The 20167-nt window shown below is 38.4% G+C and overlaps 1 protein-coding gene across 9 annotated transcripts in view; it reads left to right on the forward strand.

The window, feature by feature from the left end:
- Positions 1–20167, forward strand: part of kmr (pleckstrin homology domain-containing family A member kramer) — a 291215-nt gene that overhangs the window by 154071 nt on the left and 116977 nt on the right. For all 9 annotated transcript variants that reach the window (XM_083124233.1, XM_083124241.1, XM_083124238.1 and 6 more), the window contains 2 exons: positions 2562–2865; positions 12902–18751. In XM_083124233.1, the coding sequence (XP_082980359.1) occupies positions 2562–2865; positions 12902–18751 (6154 nt within the window). The remainder of the gene's footprint in view (positions 1–2561; positions 2866–12901; positions 18752–20167) is intronic.

The raw sequence follows: 20167 nt of genomic DNA on the forward strand, positions 1-20167 counted from the left end.
ACTGTCGAATTGTCCATGGAATGGCAGCTAGTGCACTGGGCAGTAACAGTGTGTCTGTTGTACTGGATACAACATCCAGGTAACTGGAACCGCTAGCTGTGTAATGAAATAAGCTCAAACATTTACATTGACAGTTACAATTAAAATGAGCACGTACCTTGTTACAAGAGGTGTTGGAAATGTCCTACTGCTTCCACACATTTACAGCATCTTTTTAGGAAATTTTCACTAACACATAAAAATTTTGGTAGCTCACCATGCAGACATCATGGAAATGTCTGTTTCTTGTGCAAGATGCTGAATGTGCTCCAATGTCATCTAGTTTCTCCTCAGTAAGCACACGCTGTTTCACCCTACACTTCTTATCAAGAACATACCCTGTTTAGCTAAATTTGTTCCCAAGTTATCGAACACCATCTCTGTGTGGAACAGGAACGTCTGGGAATTCTGCTCCAATACCCCTTGTAACTTCCCTTCAAGAATTCGTAATGACATAAGCAGTGTGGTATTTAAGAAGTTTCCAGTGGGGAGAAATTCTGCTGCCTGTCAAGAAACAGCATAAGATAATGATTTTACTCCACCTAACATATCAGTCTTCTCCCCCCCCTCTCTCACTCCCCCACATGTACATATATGTGTGCACCTTTGCACCTGCTAGAGGAATTGCATGAGGGGTACCTCAACAATTTTAAAAGGGAAATGAGGTCAGACCACACTTCATTTTTTACCAAACCATATTTATAATAGTTGCTGAAAAATTGCCGATTTAAATTTGGATCTTGACAGAAAAAAGATCAAGTCCACTTTAAGATCATCACGGTTAATGGGGATTGGACCTACAGTTTTGGGGTTTGACACCCCCCACAAGAAATGTAGTCCAGCATAGGTGTAACTTGGGACCTAACTTTTGGGGATCAGAATTGAACTTCGGCATAACTTTGGGTAGGCAGAATCAAAAAGTTTTGTACCCCATAAAAATAGCATCCAAGACTACTGTGCTAAATATCTGTTATATTTACAAAATCATAGAAATTACTCATTATCTTGCTCCTCAAGTCTCAGGAACTTAACACAAGTACCATTAGCTTGTTAATTCTTTTAAATCTGATATTGGGGGGTGGGGCACCAGGATCAAGTTCCCCCGCCAAGTTATTATGTAGGTCCCCTTGAATACAAGGCAGTAGCGAGTGCCACTACAATGTATCTCTGACTGCACATTGTGTATGTAATCTCGTAATCAGTTTTTATGGATCTTATCAGGAGAATGAATTCAATATTGATTCTTCAGTATTTTTTGTCATGATATTTTACAAATGTGTTTAGTTTGCTGCAAAATTACAATACTACTGACTTGACAACGCATGCTGAAATCGAGAAATATTTCAACAAAAAATTCCACGTTCCAACTCGCCCCATATATATTTTAATTTAGTGATGTTGAAAATTTTGTATGTGTAACTTCTTCACTAGATACATCAAGCCGTGGCTGTATAATTTTCCATTTGTTAAATTTTTCATGACTTAGGTAACTAATAATCACAAGGAAACTCACTGCTTCACTACTACTGCCTTCTTGCAAATTTTCAGAACCGATCCTTTGGCCAACCCAGTCTTCCACCACCAGCATTATCAGATTTTGTTCGTTTTGAAGGCAGATTCCCAATATTGCAGTGTTTGGAACTCGTAATGTTAACTTTTTTCACTAACATTCTAGCTTCACAAAGAAATGTAGCTTGTTGTTCTTTTTTTTTTTTTTTTAAAAAAAAAAGCACACTGTTCTTTAAAAAATAATTTGATAAAGGGCTATTGTCTTTGCATCAATAATTCCATGTAGGCTATCTTTGCGTACTATTATTCCACACATATAAATACAGACGTTCTGTGGTGACAAGTTCGAGTCACGTGACAACCCATTTGTAACTTTTACATGGAATAGCATTTTCCAGGCAAATTCCCTGGACAAAGAAAAGGGAAGAGAGGCTACTTGTTTGACAGTTCAAGGAATATAGCAGCACTTGACACCACATACGTGTTCACCAAATGAAGTTTCCAGTTGTCTGACAGAAAAGTGGTGCAATTGAATGGCGAGGTGGGGAAATGTAACTATATTGCCAATAATTTGTTGTTTCTCCCCAAATATTATTCCCCCAGGGATAAAATTTATCAAGCAGAGAAGGGGAGACAAGTATCCAGAGGCAGGGAATTCCCCCTCATCCACCTACAAATACCACCCTGGACATAAGAGTTGTACATGAAAAATCATTGTTTTAAATTGTATGTATAGTGTGGCATTGTTAGTCTGCAGAACAGCACCAGTAATATGTAAACTAAAACAAAACAATCTAAAACACTTGACAAACATGTGCAAACTGGACACCAGCTATCTGGAAACTGAATCGTTGATGCGTCCAGTGTCCCAGCCAGCTTACAGCTGTGGGTCGTCTAATTGCCGGCTGATGCACTCTCACTGCCTGGCCTGCTGGCTACTGCTCCACAGACAACTCGACTGTGAAAAGCACTGTATAATAAAAAATATTAAATTGCTGGTTACTTGTTTACAGAGAGAAGAATCCATGAAGCGACTGTTAGAATGGAAACAACGTATGCTGCAAAGCCCTCTGACACGGAAACCTTCTCCCCGCTTGCCAGATTCAAGGCACAGCCCTGTTTCGCAGTATCATAAACAACAGGTACTGCAGGCTCTGGCTGACCATGAAGCATGGAATCGGGAAGAGCTTGGAAGCGACACAAGGGCGAGAAGGCTGACTGGGTGGCGTGACATGGGCCGCCCTACCAGAAGCAGAAGTCACGATGGCAGACGTTCATCTTTAAACAGACACAACAGCTACTCATCAGATGATGAAGGTGAGTACCGATGTCTGCTTAACTTACATCCCATACCTACCTCTTCAAGTATTCTGAAAATTTGTCGAAAATACAAGCTTTGAAGTTAGCATCTAACAATTCTTAATCTATGTGATTTTTTTAAACTTTTAACCATTGTTTCTTACTTTCTATTCATACCCATATTTCAGAGACTGACTTGGTGTCCCTCTTCAGGGTTTTGCATTTATGTCTAACTGTTCATTTGTCTATAGTCCTCAAACACAGGGTGTGAAATAAACATAACACTTCTCTTGGAAACGTTTTGCACATGCACAAACATACAAAATTGCATATACTGTACTGTTAAACATTATATTGCAGGACCAAAATCCGTGTCTGTTGTCTAAAATTTCTAACCTGCCTGTAAGCCCCTTATGTTTAAAGAAAGAGAAAACTGTATACCGTAGACAGTTAGATTGTTTTTTTTTCTTTTTCTCAAAGAATCCCACTCCTATGGGAAGAGAAATTTAGGTACCCCTCAAAATAGAAGAAGATGCAAATTTAAATTTTACATAAATATTGTTATTTGGGGAATCTGTTGCTTCTGTCCCAGTCATCCCCAAGACGTTTCAATGTGTTATGCCATTCCTCAACATCTCTAATTATTGAATGAATTGGAAAATATTTCTATCTTGCAGTATGTTTCAGAGTATAGGACGACATCATAAAATATTATGCTATATCAAAAGCCTATTCGGTGAGAGAACAAACTTCAAAATTCTATTTTTGTCTTTTCCGTCGAAAGCCAGGGAGGGTCACATGAACCACTGAACCAATCAGCTTGGTCCAGTTGCCCTGGCGAGGGAAAGTTCTTATGGTATTCCACGTTGCCAAATTTTTCGTTTGGAGTCACTTTCGAAACAGGTAGCACCCTCACCAAGGCCAAGCATTGCAAAGCATAATGGTTGGTGCCACACAGCAAGCGAATGGGTTTCCTATTCCTTGCCTCTCCCTGAAATGTGAGCGATGGGTGCATGTTGACAGAAAAAGGTGTTATGTACAACTGGAGAAAACCAGCAATGTAGCAACATTGCTTTTCCCTCTTGAAACTCCCACAACTGGAGGCAAAAAGTCTGTGCTTCCTGAAGTTTGTTCTTTGGCCGGTGGGGCTTTAGCTTGAACTGTAACAGTTTATATTTAACTTTCTTGTATGTAGTTAGGTTATGTTGATTTTATCATTATTTTTATTTGCACATAGAGACCCATTTCATTCTTGACTTTTTTACTGTAGCATTATAATTGTTCATCTTATTTCAGTAGATTCAGAATATTTGTGCAAGTCTAATTCCATTCTACTTTCTAGTAGTCATTATTTTTGTTCTCTTAATTCATAATCTGTGCTTTTTGGATGTGGAGTTTACTAATAAACCTTTCTTAGTTTAAAAAAAGAACTTGAAAGCATGTTATTGTAATTGGTTTTATTAGTTTCTTCCTATTAATGTGTTGAGATTGCTTTTGTTTGTTATTTTTTTTTTAAATGTGTGAAATTGCAGTTATTGAATAATGAATCATGACACCATGTGAATGTGAATTTACAATATAGGACCAAAATCATTGTCATTCCACTTCTGTTGTATTCAATTGTTAATCCTAAATATTTACAGAAACTTTTGAACCATGGGATTGGTATTTTAGTCTCTTGTCCCCCCGAGATGTAGTTCCTGGCTAGAGGCGTAGATAACGTGTTATTTCAGCGCTTCCAGCTTTGCTCACATCTATTATCTTGGGATGATAGAGACAGTACCAGGAGATAGGTGAATCATTAGAGAAAATGCCATTGTCTTGTTCTACACATGTTTAGTAACACACAGGATATTTGATGGGGATTGTAGAACCGGTAAGGCAATTTCACCACTCACCACCTTGCTCAGACTTAAGTCTTGTACATCGGCTCCAGGTCGATATAGTTTGCTTATACACAGTTTACAATCGACGATAGATGTTATGGTACATGGACGGCGAAACATTGCATCTTGGTCTTTTATACTCGGAGGTGCATAACCCCCGAGTTGATGCAATGCTCCTGCCAAGTTGGAACTTATGTATATTGCGTTGGGCAAGGATTGTACCTACGTCTCATTTTCCCTACCGGCTACAATATATATGAAGTAAATTTTTATTGTTGTGGTGGAATTCTCTGAATATGATACACATTAAAGGATGTTTTATTTATTTATTTGTAAAATTTATAAAATTGGGCTCCGTATTGTTATTTTTAAAAAAATGTTAACCCTCAGAGGTTGGAGCCTAGGGTGTGTGTACAGCCACTCCAGTTGAGACTTCTCAAGCACGTGCTTTTCAGACTTGCCACGATGTACAAAAGAAAAATCGTAGCTCGAGAACTAATTGTCTTAGAAAGATGAAATTGTTTTCTAACCCTTCAGAATGACAGTGCTCTTCCCAATAATGATACTTAATGGAAGAAGAAGAAGAAAAGTATTATTTTTAATTGGAAAATGGTATTCGCCACCTGTGCTCATCACAGTTAACAGAAGTGAATGAAAAATTTTATACACCCTTTGACCAAAAAAAATGAAGCACCTAGAAGTAGTAGTGGAAATGAAATGAAACTGTACCTGTTGACATGTTATGTGACTGTATTGAAGGTTATGTGACTGTATTGAAATGATTACAAAATCAGATCAAATGGACAACAGAGTGTGCATTGCTGATCCCATGTCCGTAGGATGTGCCATCCCCTTGGGTCCTGATACATGCGCAAATTTGATTTGGAATGGAGCCTTTGTATCCTCTCCCAAGGCAAGTCGGCTCACAGCTGTTGTAACTGGCCTTCGATATCTTGCAAATTGGCAGTGGGTCGGAGTTAACGTCCGAGCTGATCCCTTACATGTTCAATCAGGGACAGATCAGGGGATCTTGCCATGGGAGTACCTCAACATGATGCAGGCAGTCCATAGACAGATGTACCGTGTGCGGATGAGCATTGTCATGTTGAGAGACTGTACCAGGATGCTGTCTCAAGAGGGGTAACACATGAGAATGCAGGATGCCCGTGATGTAGCGCTGTGCCATCAGAATCCCCAGAACCACTACCAGAGGTGATCTGAAGTCATACCCAATGCCACACCATGATGTCAGGGGTATTGCCGGTGTGTCTCTCCACAACATTGACAGGATGTGTTCTCTCCCCTCGGGGCTGCCATACTCGCATCCGTGGTAATGCAGAACTGAGATTCATCACTGAGCATGATGCAATCAATGCCACTCATCACTGTGGTCAGCAGTCCATGCCTCCCAGTTATGGCAACACTCCAAACACAGCCATTTGTGTTCTGGTGTTAATGGCAGCCTCTGCATGGGACGGTGAACTTGTAGTCTGGCTGCTGCCAGTCTATGACCAATGGTGCAGGATGACACAGGGAGTCCTATACGTGTGTCCGGATAGCAGGTGCAGATGTGATGGGGGTTGCAAAATGCTTGGCGCACAATCCTGCGATCCTCCCTGGGTGTGACCAGTCTTAATCGACCGGAACCTTCACTATGTTTGTAGGTGCCCTCACTTATCCATGGGTGCCAACATCTGGCCACTGTGACATCTGAATACCCAAGATGCCTGGCAGTTGCATGATTTGACCAATTCGCCTCATGCAGACTCCCAATATGTCCCCTTTAGAACTCTGTTAAGTGCTAGTAATGCTCTCTGATGCATCTACGAGGCATTCTCTGTGTTGATCACCTTCTCTCAGGGTGTTGACTGACTGTCTGACACCCCACATGTGCTTTATGAACACTATTAGGACTGATAACACATCACACAGTAGCACAACTAATGCACTCTGGTGTATGAATTATTGGCTCTGGGAATTCTGCATGAATTCTGTGTGAATTTTTCTCCGTAGACGTGAAGAATTGCAACATTTATTATTCAAAGTCCTATTGAATTTATACATATTTATTAATGCCATGAAGCAAGTTTTTCACAGTTTTGCCATTATTTTTATCGAGGAATAAAGAGAAAAGAAAGCTGTGTGGAAAATAAAACAGAATTCTCTCAGTTCCTTTACTTTGTTAGTGTCCTTCGTAGAACAATCTATCAAACCGACTGAAAATTATTGCAAACTGAGATATCTTGAAGTTGATTAGGTAAATTTGATGTAAATTAAGAATTGTTTTGTAAATTAGTATATCCCGTAACATATGTAACATGTGTTTGTAGATGTATTTCTAATCTGAGTATGTGAAATGGTAAATGTAAACTCTACACCTTAAATTATATATTTTAAATTAACATGTATGTGCCCTTGTTTTTTTTTGGGAAATTTCACCTTGAAAACCTGGAATTATACTTGAATTTTGTCATGGTTCTAGAGTGGCCACCCTGAATAATGCTCATTTGTTATTATTTTGTTTTCGGAGGGAAAAAATCGAAACAAATCACAAATAGCACTTTTGTTCTTTTTTATTGATGAAATAGATGACATCGAGAGTGAAGAAATTGAAAAAGGTTGAAAACAAATATATTGTTTTCTTCATAATAATTTGATAGCTATCATATCTGTGTGTGTAATCCAGCAACTTACAGTCCCATGCAAATTAATCGGAACAAGATATTTTTATGCATGATAGAGTCTCAAACTTGACTATAATTTCATGGTAATGAATCTATGACAAATCGTGTAATACAAATTATATAACAGAAAGAAGAACATATTAGCTATTAAGAAATATTACGAATATGTAATTTATTGTTTTTGAATAGTGTAATTGATGAATTAGGGTATAAGTACAAAAAAATACATAACGTGTGTAGTTATTGTCGTATTTCAATTAATTCGCACGGGACTGTACGTGTGTGTGAATTCGCCCACTAATAAATGTATGAACGTTGAGAAAATATTTCAAATAAAGTAAGCCAATCAGAAATGAGGTCTACAGTCCCATGTGAATTAATTGAAATACGACAATAACTACACACGTTATGTATTTTTTGTACTTATACCGTAATTCATCAATTACACTATTCAGAAACAATAAATTACATATTCGTAATATTTCTTAATAGCTAATACGTTGTTCTTTCTGTTATATAAGTTGTATTACACGATTCGTAATAGATTTATCATCATGAAACCATAGTCAAGTTTGAGACTCTATCATGCATAAAAATATCTTGTTCCGATTAATTCACACTTGACTGTACGAATGTTGTCTAGTTTCTTCCTGCTGGCCAAGCTTTTGCTGGGGCTTTTGCTGATGACAAGTATTGCATATTCTGTTCATTAACTTCACCATGAACATAAACATTAGATTCGCCGGAACCTGTGGCCGAGTGGTAAGCACATCATGCTGCGACACCAAGGGTCGTGGTTTCGAATCCGTGGGCTTGGTTGTTTGTGAATGTTCATTCATCAATTTCATTTCATCACTCATTCCCATCTTCACAAATTAGCTAAGTCATAAAACGCGAAGTAAAAATAAACTAAATCAATCAATCAATAAACTAAAATCAATAAACATTAGATTCCTCACTGTGAAGGACTTTTCATTCCAATGGAAGTGTCACACTGTAATTGTTTGAGACAATCACTCATAATGCTCAACTCTTCAGAGATGTATCTGATTGAAATCATGTGGAATGACAAGAAAACTTCTCACCCTAGACATCAGTATGATCTTGATGCATTACTGATACTAGAGGCATTTTAATGTTTTTTTCTGACACCTCAAAAAGGAGGAAATGGGTACAAGCATTCATGAATAACTTTTTACTGGTTAAAGATATGCAGAAAAAAACCTTCACCATTGCATATCTTGTGAAATTCTATTCATTATGACAGCCATCAATATAGCGGAACACCAATATGGTTCCCCTGTATAGGACTAACCTGTTTCTATCATGACCATAACCAGGTGTAACCACAAAAGTTATCCAATCTTGTGGCTTCAAATGCTTGTGACACCCACCTTATTTCTCAGATCTGGCCCCGAGGGACCACTACTTTTTTCTTAAACTAAAGGTAAAGCTACGTGGTAAGAAATTTCGCATTGATTCTGATGTCATGCAATCTGTGAAGAGGTGGTGACTGGTGCAAGACAGAACATTTTATTTTACTGGAGTAAGTGTTAGAAAAATGATGGCATAAGTGTCTGGCACTCGGAGGGGATTATGCCTTAAAGTGATGGAAGACATTTCCTTATACCACTACCGGAAGTGGGTCAGGGCATGAACTTGTAAAGGGTTTGACCACTCGTCCGGAAGACCGAAGTCCCCAGTTCGAGGTGCCAAACAACTCTACCGCTGGTCCGTAGGTTCAGGGTTCCGCGGCCGCCCGATTGGACGGTCGTCGGTCCTTGGTTCGCGGCTCCGGTTAAGAAAACACGATTCCTACCACCAGCTAACGGTTTAATTCCAGGTTCATGTCACCGGGTCGGTTATTTACACCTCCGGCGGTAAGCCACGTCGTGCATAAAGTGGTGCTGTTATTCATTTATAGCAATAATAATAATAATAATTGTGGTAATAATAGAAAACTATAAATCTTCTGGTCAATGGAGACAAGCTATACAGCTTCAAACTCAGGACTAAAACCAAAAATATCGACCATACGAGGATATACATCTATACATACATATAAATGAATCAAAAACACCTGTAGGATAACGAATATATACGTGTATTCGGCAAAAATAAACACAACAATGATAATATAACACATTACTTGTACATATCCCCTCGCTCTCATTCCATCATGCACTCACACACACACACACACACACACGCTGCAGGGGTGAACACAATATACCATTACATGATAAAATATCTAACCGCCTCTTTGGTTTATTTCCCGTGTACCTTCGAATTTGAGATTTCTATTAGCCCCTTAGGCTTGCTTTCAATGTAAATAAGCGCGGCCAGCGCTCTGTCACGTATGAGACGCGATTAGCTAGACGTCATAGTTACCAAAAGTAAATAATAATTGACATTACACTTGTTGAGGCACTACTATGCAAAAAGAATAAGCATACACTAAATGAATGACAAGAGGAAATTAACTTGATTACAAGTACACGAGTGCTGATAATACAAACGACTGTAATATAAACTAGGATATATTCAAAATGATTAACTCAGCTATACTATTGAGTACCTAGTTTTCTAATACCTATATATATCAAAGAGCACGGTAAAAATCAAATAATTAATTATATAAATACTCGGCGCGAGAATAGGAAAACAATAACAAATAGTAGGTCTTTTACATTTATAGAATTTCGAAGGGTGAGCGAAATAGGTTCTTAATTTTGAAGATTTACAGTACTTTCGATTTGATTGGCCAAAATAATTAATAATTGCAGGCAACATTGTTCGATTTCATCTCGCTTTGTGTTATGACGAACAGTGGCGACGTAGGTGGACAAATGTTCACTCTCACACATAAAGAAATAACTGGAGGATACTATACCGACTCAATGGCGGCGTGGTCCTTGTTGCGGCGTCCTGATGATACTTGTGGCTATGCCAGTCTGTCCTCCTGGCGGGCAAAAACTGTCTCTTCGACTTAGACGTAACATTCATTTTTCTTCCTATTTTCCATCGCGGCGACGAAGATGGGCGGAAAAAGCACCTCGTTTCCATCTGTGCTCGGGGCGTTGCATCCAATCGTGGCTTCAATGGCCGTTCGGGAATACGCAGGGCGTCGGGTCGTCTAAGGGCGGACGTCGTTTCATCTCTCTCTTTTTCTCTATCTCTTCTCCTTTTCTCGGCGTAGCATTCGTCTCACTGTTGTAGTACTTTCGTCTCTCATCTGGGTTGGCAATGCGAGTTGTCGCTGCGGCATGGCTTTCATCTCAGACGCCGTTATGCAAGCGTCGTGGTGCGGTTCTCTTGACTTAAGGCATCGTATAGTTAAGCAAGGGTCCTGGCTTCTTCTCTTGGCTTCATGGCAGCAGTAATCGGAAACCCGAAGGTCCCGTCCCTCTCGTAGTTTTCAACCGCCCATGGTTATTCAATGTCCCTCCTTACAAAAAAGGGAAAAACACAACTGGAGCAAGTGAAACACGTAATTAACACGGCCTCAATTCCTGGCACTGTCACTGTGATCACACACTCACGACAATTAACACGACGCGGTCGAAAAGATAAAACAAAGCAAAGTTCCGTATCTCGCGCAAAGTGACGCGGAGATGGTGTTCGGTTTGGTTAAGGCGCTAAACTGTGTCGGTCCTCTGGAGTCCAGGGGTATTTAAGGAAAACTTGAAACTTCAAAAATCAACCGCCTCGCAGTTCGTTAGCTTAGAAAAAATGCTGGACGGTGGTCTTTCTTCCAGGCTCGTTGTCCACTTGGGGGGTTGGGGCGAAGAAAAAAAAACAGAGCAGTCCTCACACGTGTTGCGAAAGAACTCCCCCTCGGTCGGCAACTTGGACGTTCTTCCCATCGCTGAACAAGTAAAAGTCACCCTTAGTGTCAAAAATTCCACAACTCGCTATTGTTTTCCTACCCTCGCCGTCTGGAACCGAAAATCCAAGAAAAGCCAAAAAGCACAACTGGCTACAGAAAGTTGTTAAGAGTATTTACGAAATTCTAAAATACACTCACATAAACTACAAAAAAGACTGGTGACAAAAGTAATTGTCACAAACTTATTATAAAAAGGAAATTATAAAAAGGCACCAGTATTTAGAGGGGCCCAGATCCACTCTGAAAGACTTACCAAGTACCAAAATTTAGTAATGAAAATATACTTGTTGAGATTTTGTTGTACAATCGAGGATTAATTATTTCCACCAACTTGCAGGAAGGAAAGGATTAGATTTGGATCACATGGCTTTGAATGACAGTACTACAAGAAGATTTATACACACGTCTGCTTATTATAATTTGCATAAGATATTAATCAGGAAGTTTACTTTTCATCAACTGAATTTAACATCCTTTTATGTCATTCAATAAATATTCAATTATTTATCTTTTTGGCAATAATTTCCTTGCCAGGACAGTTCTTTTTGTCACGTAAGGTTGATAATGAATAGTACTGTTATATCTCATATCTTGTACCATCTTTTTACCTATTCATGTAATAATAACAATGCAATATTACTTCATTTACATGTTATTATTATTATGAATAGACCTATAAATTACATTAATATATTAATTTAAACATTATATTATTATTACAGTGGACCCTCTTTAATTCAAACTTGGAACAGAAGTGTATTCCCTTTGAAATCCATTTTTAATAACGTGATTATTTTGTTAATTCGCATTTTGGATATATTTGATCTTTTTTCGTCTTGTACTTTTGGAGTTTGAATTAAAAAAAGTCCACTGCCTTTTTTCTGAGACACTTGGTCCAGACCCTTCCCCTCCACAAAATGCAATTCGAGATATGTGCCTGAGCCGTATGTATATTAAAATGTTTACATTTATTAAGAACTGCAATTTATTTTTCGACATTTTGCATTTTACAAGAAAGCATCTCTTGATGCATAAGATATATTCCTAGTGCAGTATGTTATTAAAAATCAGCAGTATACATCATTGTTTATGGATTTTCTAGCTTTGGAAACGGGTTCTGGAGATTTTTCTATAACATCTGTGCCTTTTTCTTCACTTGGCTGCATGACTAATATTTGGGATGCTAGGATCTTCTTGGGACATCCAATAGATGGTCACAGCGTAAGTGTGTGGTTACTCGTTGCTTATGATGGAAGGGAATTGTCATCATTAATTACATTGCAGTAGGGGTAACATTTGATGTAGCCTTTTATCCTGCCTGCTTGGATGAAATAACTAACCCTAATTCTGGCATGTTATTAAGTATTTTAGCTAAAAAAATAACTTTAGTCCTATTTCATGCATGGTTAATAGGGGTTTTCCTTTCAATGGAAACGAGGACAAGAATTAGAATTTCTACTTCTTTTTCTGTTATTCCTCATGTCTAACTTTTTGTTAAGTTTTTGAATTTAAGAAAGAATTGATATATATTTTTGAGTTTTCCTTGCTACGTCTTGTTATAAAAAAAATGTTTTCTTTTATTTTGCATTGATTAGAGTTCGGAGACGTACGTGAAGCAAGGAGACGTGTACGCAAATCCTCGCAGGCAGGAAGGGCTCGTCGCAGTAGCATGGAAAACAAACGAGGGCTGGGAGTTAATTCATCATTAGCATCAGGTGTCACACATCACAGTTACCCATCCTCATCACAAAATTATGCTAATGATGATATCCCTGCTGAGCTCACAGAGAATGTAGCCGGCAGTTCTTTAAGGAAGGGTTTAGGTCAGTTAGTCGATGGCACTTTCAAATACGAGCTTACAGAGAATGGCATTCCTCCTGATGCTTCATATGTAGACTCATACATGTTTGCAGCTTCTGGTGACAAAAACATTATTAACTATAACAGCCAACAAAATGTTGACATGGAAGGAAAGATAAGAATGCATGAAAATAATTTATATCATGACTCAAAAATTCACCACTTGCAAACACCACATAAAGATAAGTATCAGAATAAAGAAGTTCCAAAAGGAGGCTCAGTCTTGTCAAAACTAACTAATTCCGAAGACAAGTTTGACCTAAAGTACAGTAATAGTAACAGTAAGTTTTGTTTAAATTCAATACAAAGCAATTACTCGCCAGGAGTCCAAAATAAATCAGTAGCGTTTGAGCAAAAACATATTACTCCACAAAAAATAGTATCTGTAGAGTCGCAGGCATGGGTAAAAGATAAAAATGATTCAAACTCTTTCCTGTCGCATGAATTTTCATTACAACTAGATGGTAATGCAAATAGTAAACATTCTGACAGTGGATATGATACATTACGTCAGAGTATAATTTCTGGTGATGGGATACACTATGAAGATAATGTTCATTCTGTAAGTCAAAACAGTCATAGTGAAAGAGAAAATTTCCCAGGTCATAATGCATCACGAAAACCATACGGTTCAAAAGAGGAGAATAAAACTGGGGAGACTCTAGATGGTTTCAAGAATACTAGAGTGTTTATTAAAAACCAGAGTCAAGAATCGTGGTCAGATTTCAGCCCCACAGCTGAAACCCTGAAGCCTGTGAGATATCACCAGGAAACTCCTCCAAGAAACCTTGTCCAGGATCGAATAAAAGCATTTGAGTCAAGTTCTAAGGAAGAAAGTGCCTTAGAAAGAATGAGGAAATCTATTGAGCAAGGGGTTGAAAGTGTACAAATGCAAGAGCCTCTGAAACTTTCACTTTCAATGCATCGCCCTTCTGAAGCCCATGTGTCAAATTTAAGGAAAGGTGAGAATAACAGTTCCAGTGATCAGAAGAATAGAGATGCAAGGAACAATAGTAAGGAAAGTTTTAAAGCACATTCAGCATTAAAGAAAACAATAATTTCAAGTAAGGGGCTTCCATCAGCTCAAGAGATAGCTGATCTTCGAAGCAGCAGAAGATCGTCCTTGAGAAATTTTGCTTTTGGTGGTTCAGAAAGTGACAAATCTCAAGTGAATAATATTGAAGTCCCTAGAAAAGTAGAATCCACCTCTTGTTCTAATTTAAGGAACACTGCATGTGTGGAGAATGTTCAGACAGATTTTGGAAGTAAATCTCAATTAATCGCTAGCCATAAGATTGAAGCTGTGGAAGATTCTATGAGATGCATGAATAGTGATGTTGATGAATTATTATATGATGCATACATGGATGACAAATTTCAACCCTCTTTTGCAAAAAAATCAGCAGCAACTAGAGATTCAGATTTATTTGATAGCATCTGCTCAACTGGGAACAATGCTTCAAATATTGGAAAATGTGATAATTTGCTTCATGAAGTCAAAGGAAAATCAAACCCAATTTGTAGTGACAGCATGTCTCAGAAGATAGATACTGCTTTAACTGTGGCTCCAAATGATACAAGCAGACGGGAAGAATCTGGTATTGGAAGTGATTCTGCTGATCTGGAAATAATTGTAACTCCTGGTTATCTCAGACTGAGCTTAGCAGAATCGCTCGAAGGGAACGCCAGTCATGGCACTCTAAGTCAACTAAAAGTCGCGATGGATTCTTACCAAAATTCAAATGACAAAATGGATCGAGAAACATGCAATACTTTTCAATACATGGGTAAAAGGGAAGAAGAATCGGAATCAAAAGAAACACAAAATAATGAAGGTAGTACTTTAGAAGAACAGTATGTGCCTATGACTCCATCACGGAAACCCATACTGGCACCTCCAGAGCCTTTTCTCAATTCAAACTGTTCACATAAACGAAGCCTGTCTGCATCGGAAACTGTCATTGTGGAGAACATATTTGCAAAGGCACAATTAGAAGAAAGCACATATGTTGAAATGACGGAAGATGGTTTGCCACGATCGCTCATTGCTTCACATAAAGGGGACTCCATACTAGCTGGAATGGATGCGAGAGAAATTAACCCAAGTGAATACAATCTGCCTACTCTGAAATCCGAATCTCCAAGATATTGTGAAATTATGGATCGTGACGAAGCATCACATTATGAATTTCTCTACCATGCTACCTCACAATATGAGCCTGTGTACATGGAGGTGTGTCCTGTGTTGGACATGTTGAAACTTGAAGGGAAAGAAACCCAAACAGAAAGCAAAACAATATCTCGGGAGAAAGTGGAAAAGAAGAACACAGTTTGTGGTGCAATTCCGAGTAATGATCCAGAAAATGATGTGGATAAATCACCTGTTCCCCCTCCTCGAACTGCCCTTCCAGATATATTGACCATTTCGGCACAGAAACATAAATCGGACAGCTCTGATGCAGATGCTGACGACGAAGCATCAAAGGACCTTGATTCATTAGATACTCCCAGGCATCCACGTTTCAGCTTATCAGATACTTTTCGACCAGCTTCCTACTATCTTGGTGCTACCGATAGATCCGGTGGTTCTGAAAACCAGGACTCCTCTGATAGTGATCTAGTATCACCTCCCCCTATTCCAACAAGCCCTCCTCCCATGGATGACTTGGACGAATGCTCAAATCAGAAGTCTGACATGGATTCATTTGGTGACATACAAATATCAGACGAGCATTTGAAGACACATTGTTCAATCGAAGAAGATGCTCATGTTTCTGAAAATGAACCTAAATCAACAAAGGGATGCAACATTACCACTGGTGCTTCCTGTAAACTTTCCTCTCATGCTTCCTCAAACGCAGAAAGTTCTAATAGCAAACAACAAATTTCATCCAAGTTTTCACTGACTCACCAAATCGATTGTGATGGTTGGTATTCCAATAATGAAACAGATCGGAATATTAACTTTGCATCAAAGAAAGAAATTTCTAATATTTTTTCTGAATTGAATGCTATTACAAGTGATGCTGGAAGCCGCATTCTTATTAGAGAATTAGAACCACATGACATGTACGTTGGTTTACAACAATCAGATAACAGTGTGATACTGAGTCAGGCATGTGAGGATTCACACCAAGACTCAAGGCTACACACACTGACAGCAGGCAAGGATGTGCTACATGATAATGACTTTGATCTGAAAGAAGTGATTTGCTCAGATGTAGACACTTTTACTGCCTATCAGAAAGACTTAAAAACATTTTATAAAACTGCCGTAAATGATAACGTAGTGCATAATTCATCATACATTTCAAGCACAAGCCAGAAAGACAGAATTGCACAAAGTCCTCATTTAATGCAAGTTCATGAAAGTAGAAACACACTGAAAGGCAGTTCAGAGGATTTTGTTGGCCAGGGTTTGCTTCAGAAGAAAGTACAAGCTACTCATTCCCAAGTTGCTGTTACTGAAGAGAATGAACCAGATCACTGCATTAACCAGTCTTTATCAAATGCAAAGAGATACTGTGAAAGCCCTGTTAGAGGAAACAGTTTAGAAACTTGTGTTGAAGGACCTCAATACGAAAACTTACAGTGGATTCCTAACAGAAGTGTTAAAAATCCAATCAGTTATAGGTTTGAGAAAGGCAATGGCATTATACCAGATCACTTAGCAGATAGAACTAGATCAACAGAATTGTCTTTTGTTGCAGAAGAAAGAGATTCTTCACTTTCAAAACACCAACAAAAATTTTCTGAAACAGTTATACCTCCACACACTTCTTCTCAAAGATTGGAATCAATAATTGTAGATGACAGCTCTCAATTAAATTCCTCAGAGAGAAATGTTGTTTGCGGTATTGGAGCACCATATTATTATTCAGATCTTCTGAGAGGAGAAGATGATGGGTTTGCAAGCTCAACATCAGAGAGAAGTGTTACCAGAAGTTACATAGGCAATCAGGGTTTGGGAAGCATGTTATCACAACGTAATCGGTTGCACCAGCTTAATAATCAACGAGGAGATTTAGAGGCATTTAGTAAAAGAAATGACATAGGTCGAAAAGTTAACCAAATTCAGTCATATCCTACGCAACCTGCGTCCTTGCAAGTTGCTGATATGCCGGAGCCACAAGCAAGACTTCATCACATGGCAGTGGACTTGCAATCTTCTGTGGAGTTTCTTGGAGGGAGAAAGTCAGATGATATAGATGTTAGAAATATATATGAGTCCGATACACTACGTAAAATTACGCGCAGACAGCATTTACAGCAACATGAACATTTTCCCCATAATTCTGATAGCATTGAATTGAAAAACTGCTATCCAACTGGACTGAAAGATAAAACTGATATTGAATTTCCTGCACTCACTCCTACCAATTTGGTTTTGCAGGGTCGCAGAAGAAGCCGATCACTTGAAGGTCTCCTGGATGATAATTCAAGTGTAGCCAGTAGTCAAATTTTTTCTAATGCACAGAATTATGTAGTATCGCCAGCCGAAGAAAATATGCAGAGAGTTTCAGATACCAATATGGAACGTTCATTGACAGCAGTGTCTACACAAAGTCAAGCGGAAACAGATCGTTCAAATCCAAATGTTTCTGATTTGAATGCTGAAGATGATCATGGTCAATCATCTGCTTTCTCTACTGAATCAACAAATAGGAGAAGGTGTCGTACATCTTCATTTGAACAAAGTGTTCCTTGTACTTCTACTTCACGTGCTGATACTACTGTTTCTTGTGAAGGTGGTGATATGTGGGAAGAAGACACATTGTGGCGGGAGAACTTGAGAAGAGCCAGCATGAGGCATACGAGGTCATTGGATAATTTGGATGATAAAGATGAAAAGCGACCAGGGAAATTGTTGGGTAAAACTGCATCTGATCAGAAGAACCAGTCTTCAGGAAGGCACAGTGCAGATTTACTTTCTAGCGAAAATGAACGCTGTTCATGGATTCAGAATGCAGCTAGATCTACTGATGGCAAAACTAAACAATCTGACCGAAAGAAGTTAAGTAGGGATGTTACTTACGTGAATCAAAATGTTGCTCGTTCTCAAGTGCGAGCAAGACAGGAGTATGAAGTGGACTACAGAGAAGGAAGAAGGCGACAAAATATTCAGAGGAATGAAGATGACTCACAGTATGAAAGGCTGTCACAGTATTCAGAAAGCTTAGAGCGTACTCGCAGAGGCCACACGTACTTGGAGGAGTATGTTTGGGACTCTGAAGAAGAGAAGTTCAGAAAGGAAGATGGAAACGTGTTAAGTTCTCAGCGCCGTAATTTTTTAGGCAAAAACAGTCCCGCTTCATTTGAAATCGATAGGGAACAATTACGACAGTGGGACTTAATGTCCAGCGCACCACTTCAGGGGACAGAATCTGCTGGAATTCCCCATCAAAAGAAAAAGTCGTCTGAAAGTGAAGTAGGTGCAGCACATGGAGTCAGGCAGGGTGATATCCAAAATGGAGCTGCTAGTGATGAAACAAAGAAGCAGTTCGTACCTGGTCACCAAGAGGAATCATCTACGCATGCAGTTAAGGAAAACCGAGAAGGTCCCATGATGTTACCAACTCCACCTGGTAAGTAAAAACAAAGTTATTAGTGTTAGTGATAGGGAAATTAAGTACCATCTAGTTAGGGTGACCATAATATTTTGACCCCACCTTCTGAAAAATCAGTTAGGCCTAATTATAAAATTATTGTTATTATTAATGTAAATATTATTATTAAAAGATGGATCACATAAATAATACATCATAATAACTGGAATATGATCTCCCATTGTCAAAAGGTATTAATTATTATAATCTTGGTATGACAAACATTACGTTTCTCGTCCTTTCTGATGTTAGTCCTATGGTGAAGTAGAGTACTGTCAGAAGTTTTTAGCAGAAGAACCAATCTTCTTGAGGGCAGAAATTATTTTAAATTTCCCCAAAAATCTTACCCCACATATCCTGTGTCAAGATGGAGGAACTTGAAATTATTTTTGCAATTCCGTAAAGAAACCGCCTGCTTATTCACTGCTCTTCAAATAATGGAACACACACAAAACAATACATATTTTTTAGCATTGTAGCAAATTTAGACTTGTTTTTCAAGATAACCCTGAGACTTCTATAAAATGGGACAAATAGTAGCTTTTTAATAATATGGATGGGACAAACGGGACATGTCTCTGAAACTGTCCCAGTCAAAATGGTCACCCTACATCTAGTGAATTAGTATTTTAAAGTAGCTTGTGGTTTATCCAAATCATACCTATTGTCCTAACAATGAATTGTAGTGGAAAGTATTTCTCTATTCTGTTATATTTGATGTCATGTGGAAGAGTTCAGGGAAGCTGGTATTGTGAATTTTATCACCAAAATAGCAGGAGTACAGTTTTGCAAAATCTATATTTTAAGAAATCATTAAGATGAAGAAAGAAAAACATAACAGTCCTGGAGCATAAGCAATGTTATTTTGCATTTAGGTCTAACCCATATACCTTGCTTACCAAGCCTTGCACAACATGTTGGCAGGAATGAGAATTTCTACATTCTAGTTTCTTCTTACAAAAGAGACTTATTTTTGCTCATTAAAACAAGGATATGAAGAGAGAGGAGGAATTGAAACTCATTTCAAAATCATAAATAAAGATGAATACAGTTGTTTTAGGTATCCTCTGAAAATGTTGTTTTCTTATGTCGAGGATGATGAGGGGATTTATTCCCTTTAACTGCACACATGCAATGAGTAACACATTCTTTAAGCCAGTATGCAATTTTATGAGCATATATTGTTTGTTGCAGATGCAATTATAATTATTCTAAAAGAAGAATCATTCAAGAACCAACACAGGGTAATAACTGATATACAGGGTGTCTCATAAGTAATAGCGCAAACTGGCACAGGTGAAAGTACACTATAATAGAAGCAAAAAACTCTCAGTAAACATGGGTCGACAAACAAGCCGTTTTCGAGATAATTGTGAATGTGTGATTACAAGCTGC

The sequence above is a fragment of the Lepisma saccharinum genome, chromosome 6, assembly GCF_977018435.1.
Source record: "Lepisma saccharinum chromosome 6, izLepSacc3.1, whole genome shotgun sequence".
NCBI lineage: Eukaryota > Metazoa > Arthropoda > Insecta > Zygentoma > Lepismatidae > Lepisma > Lepisma saccharinum.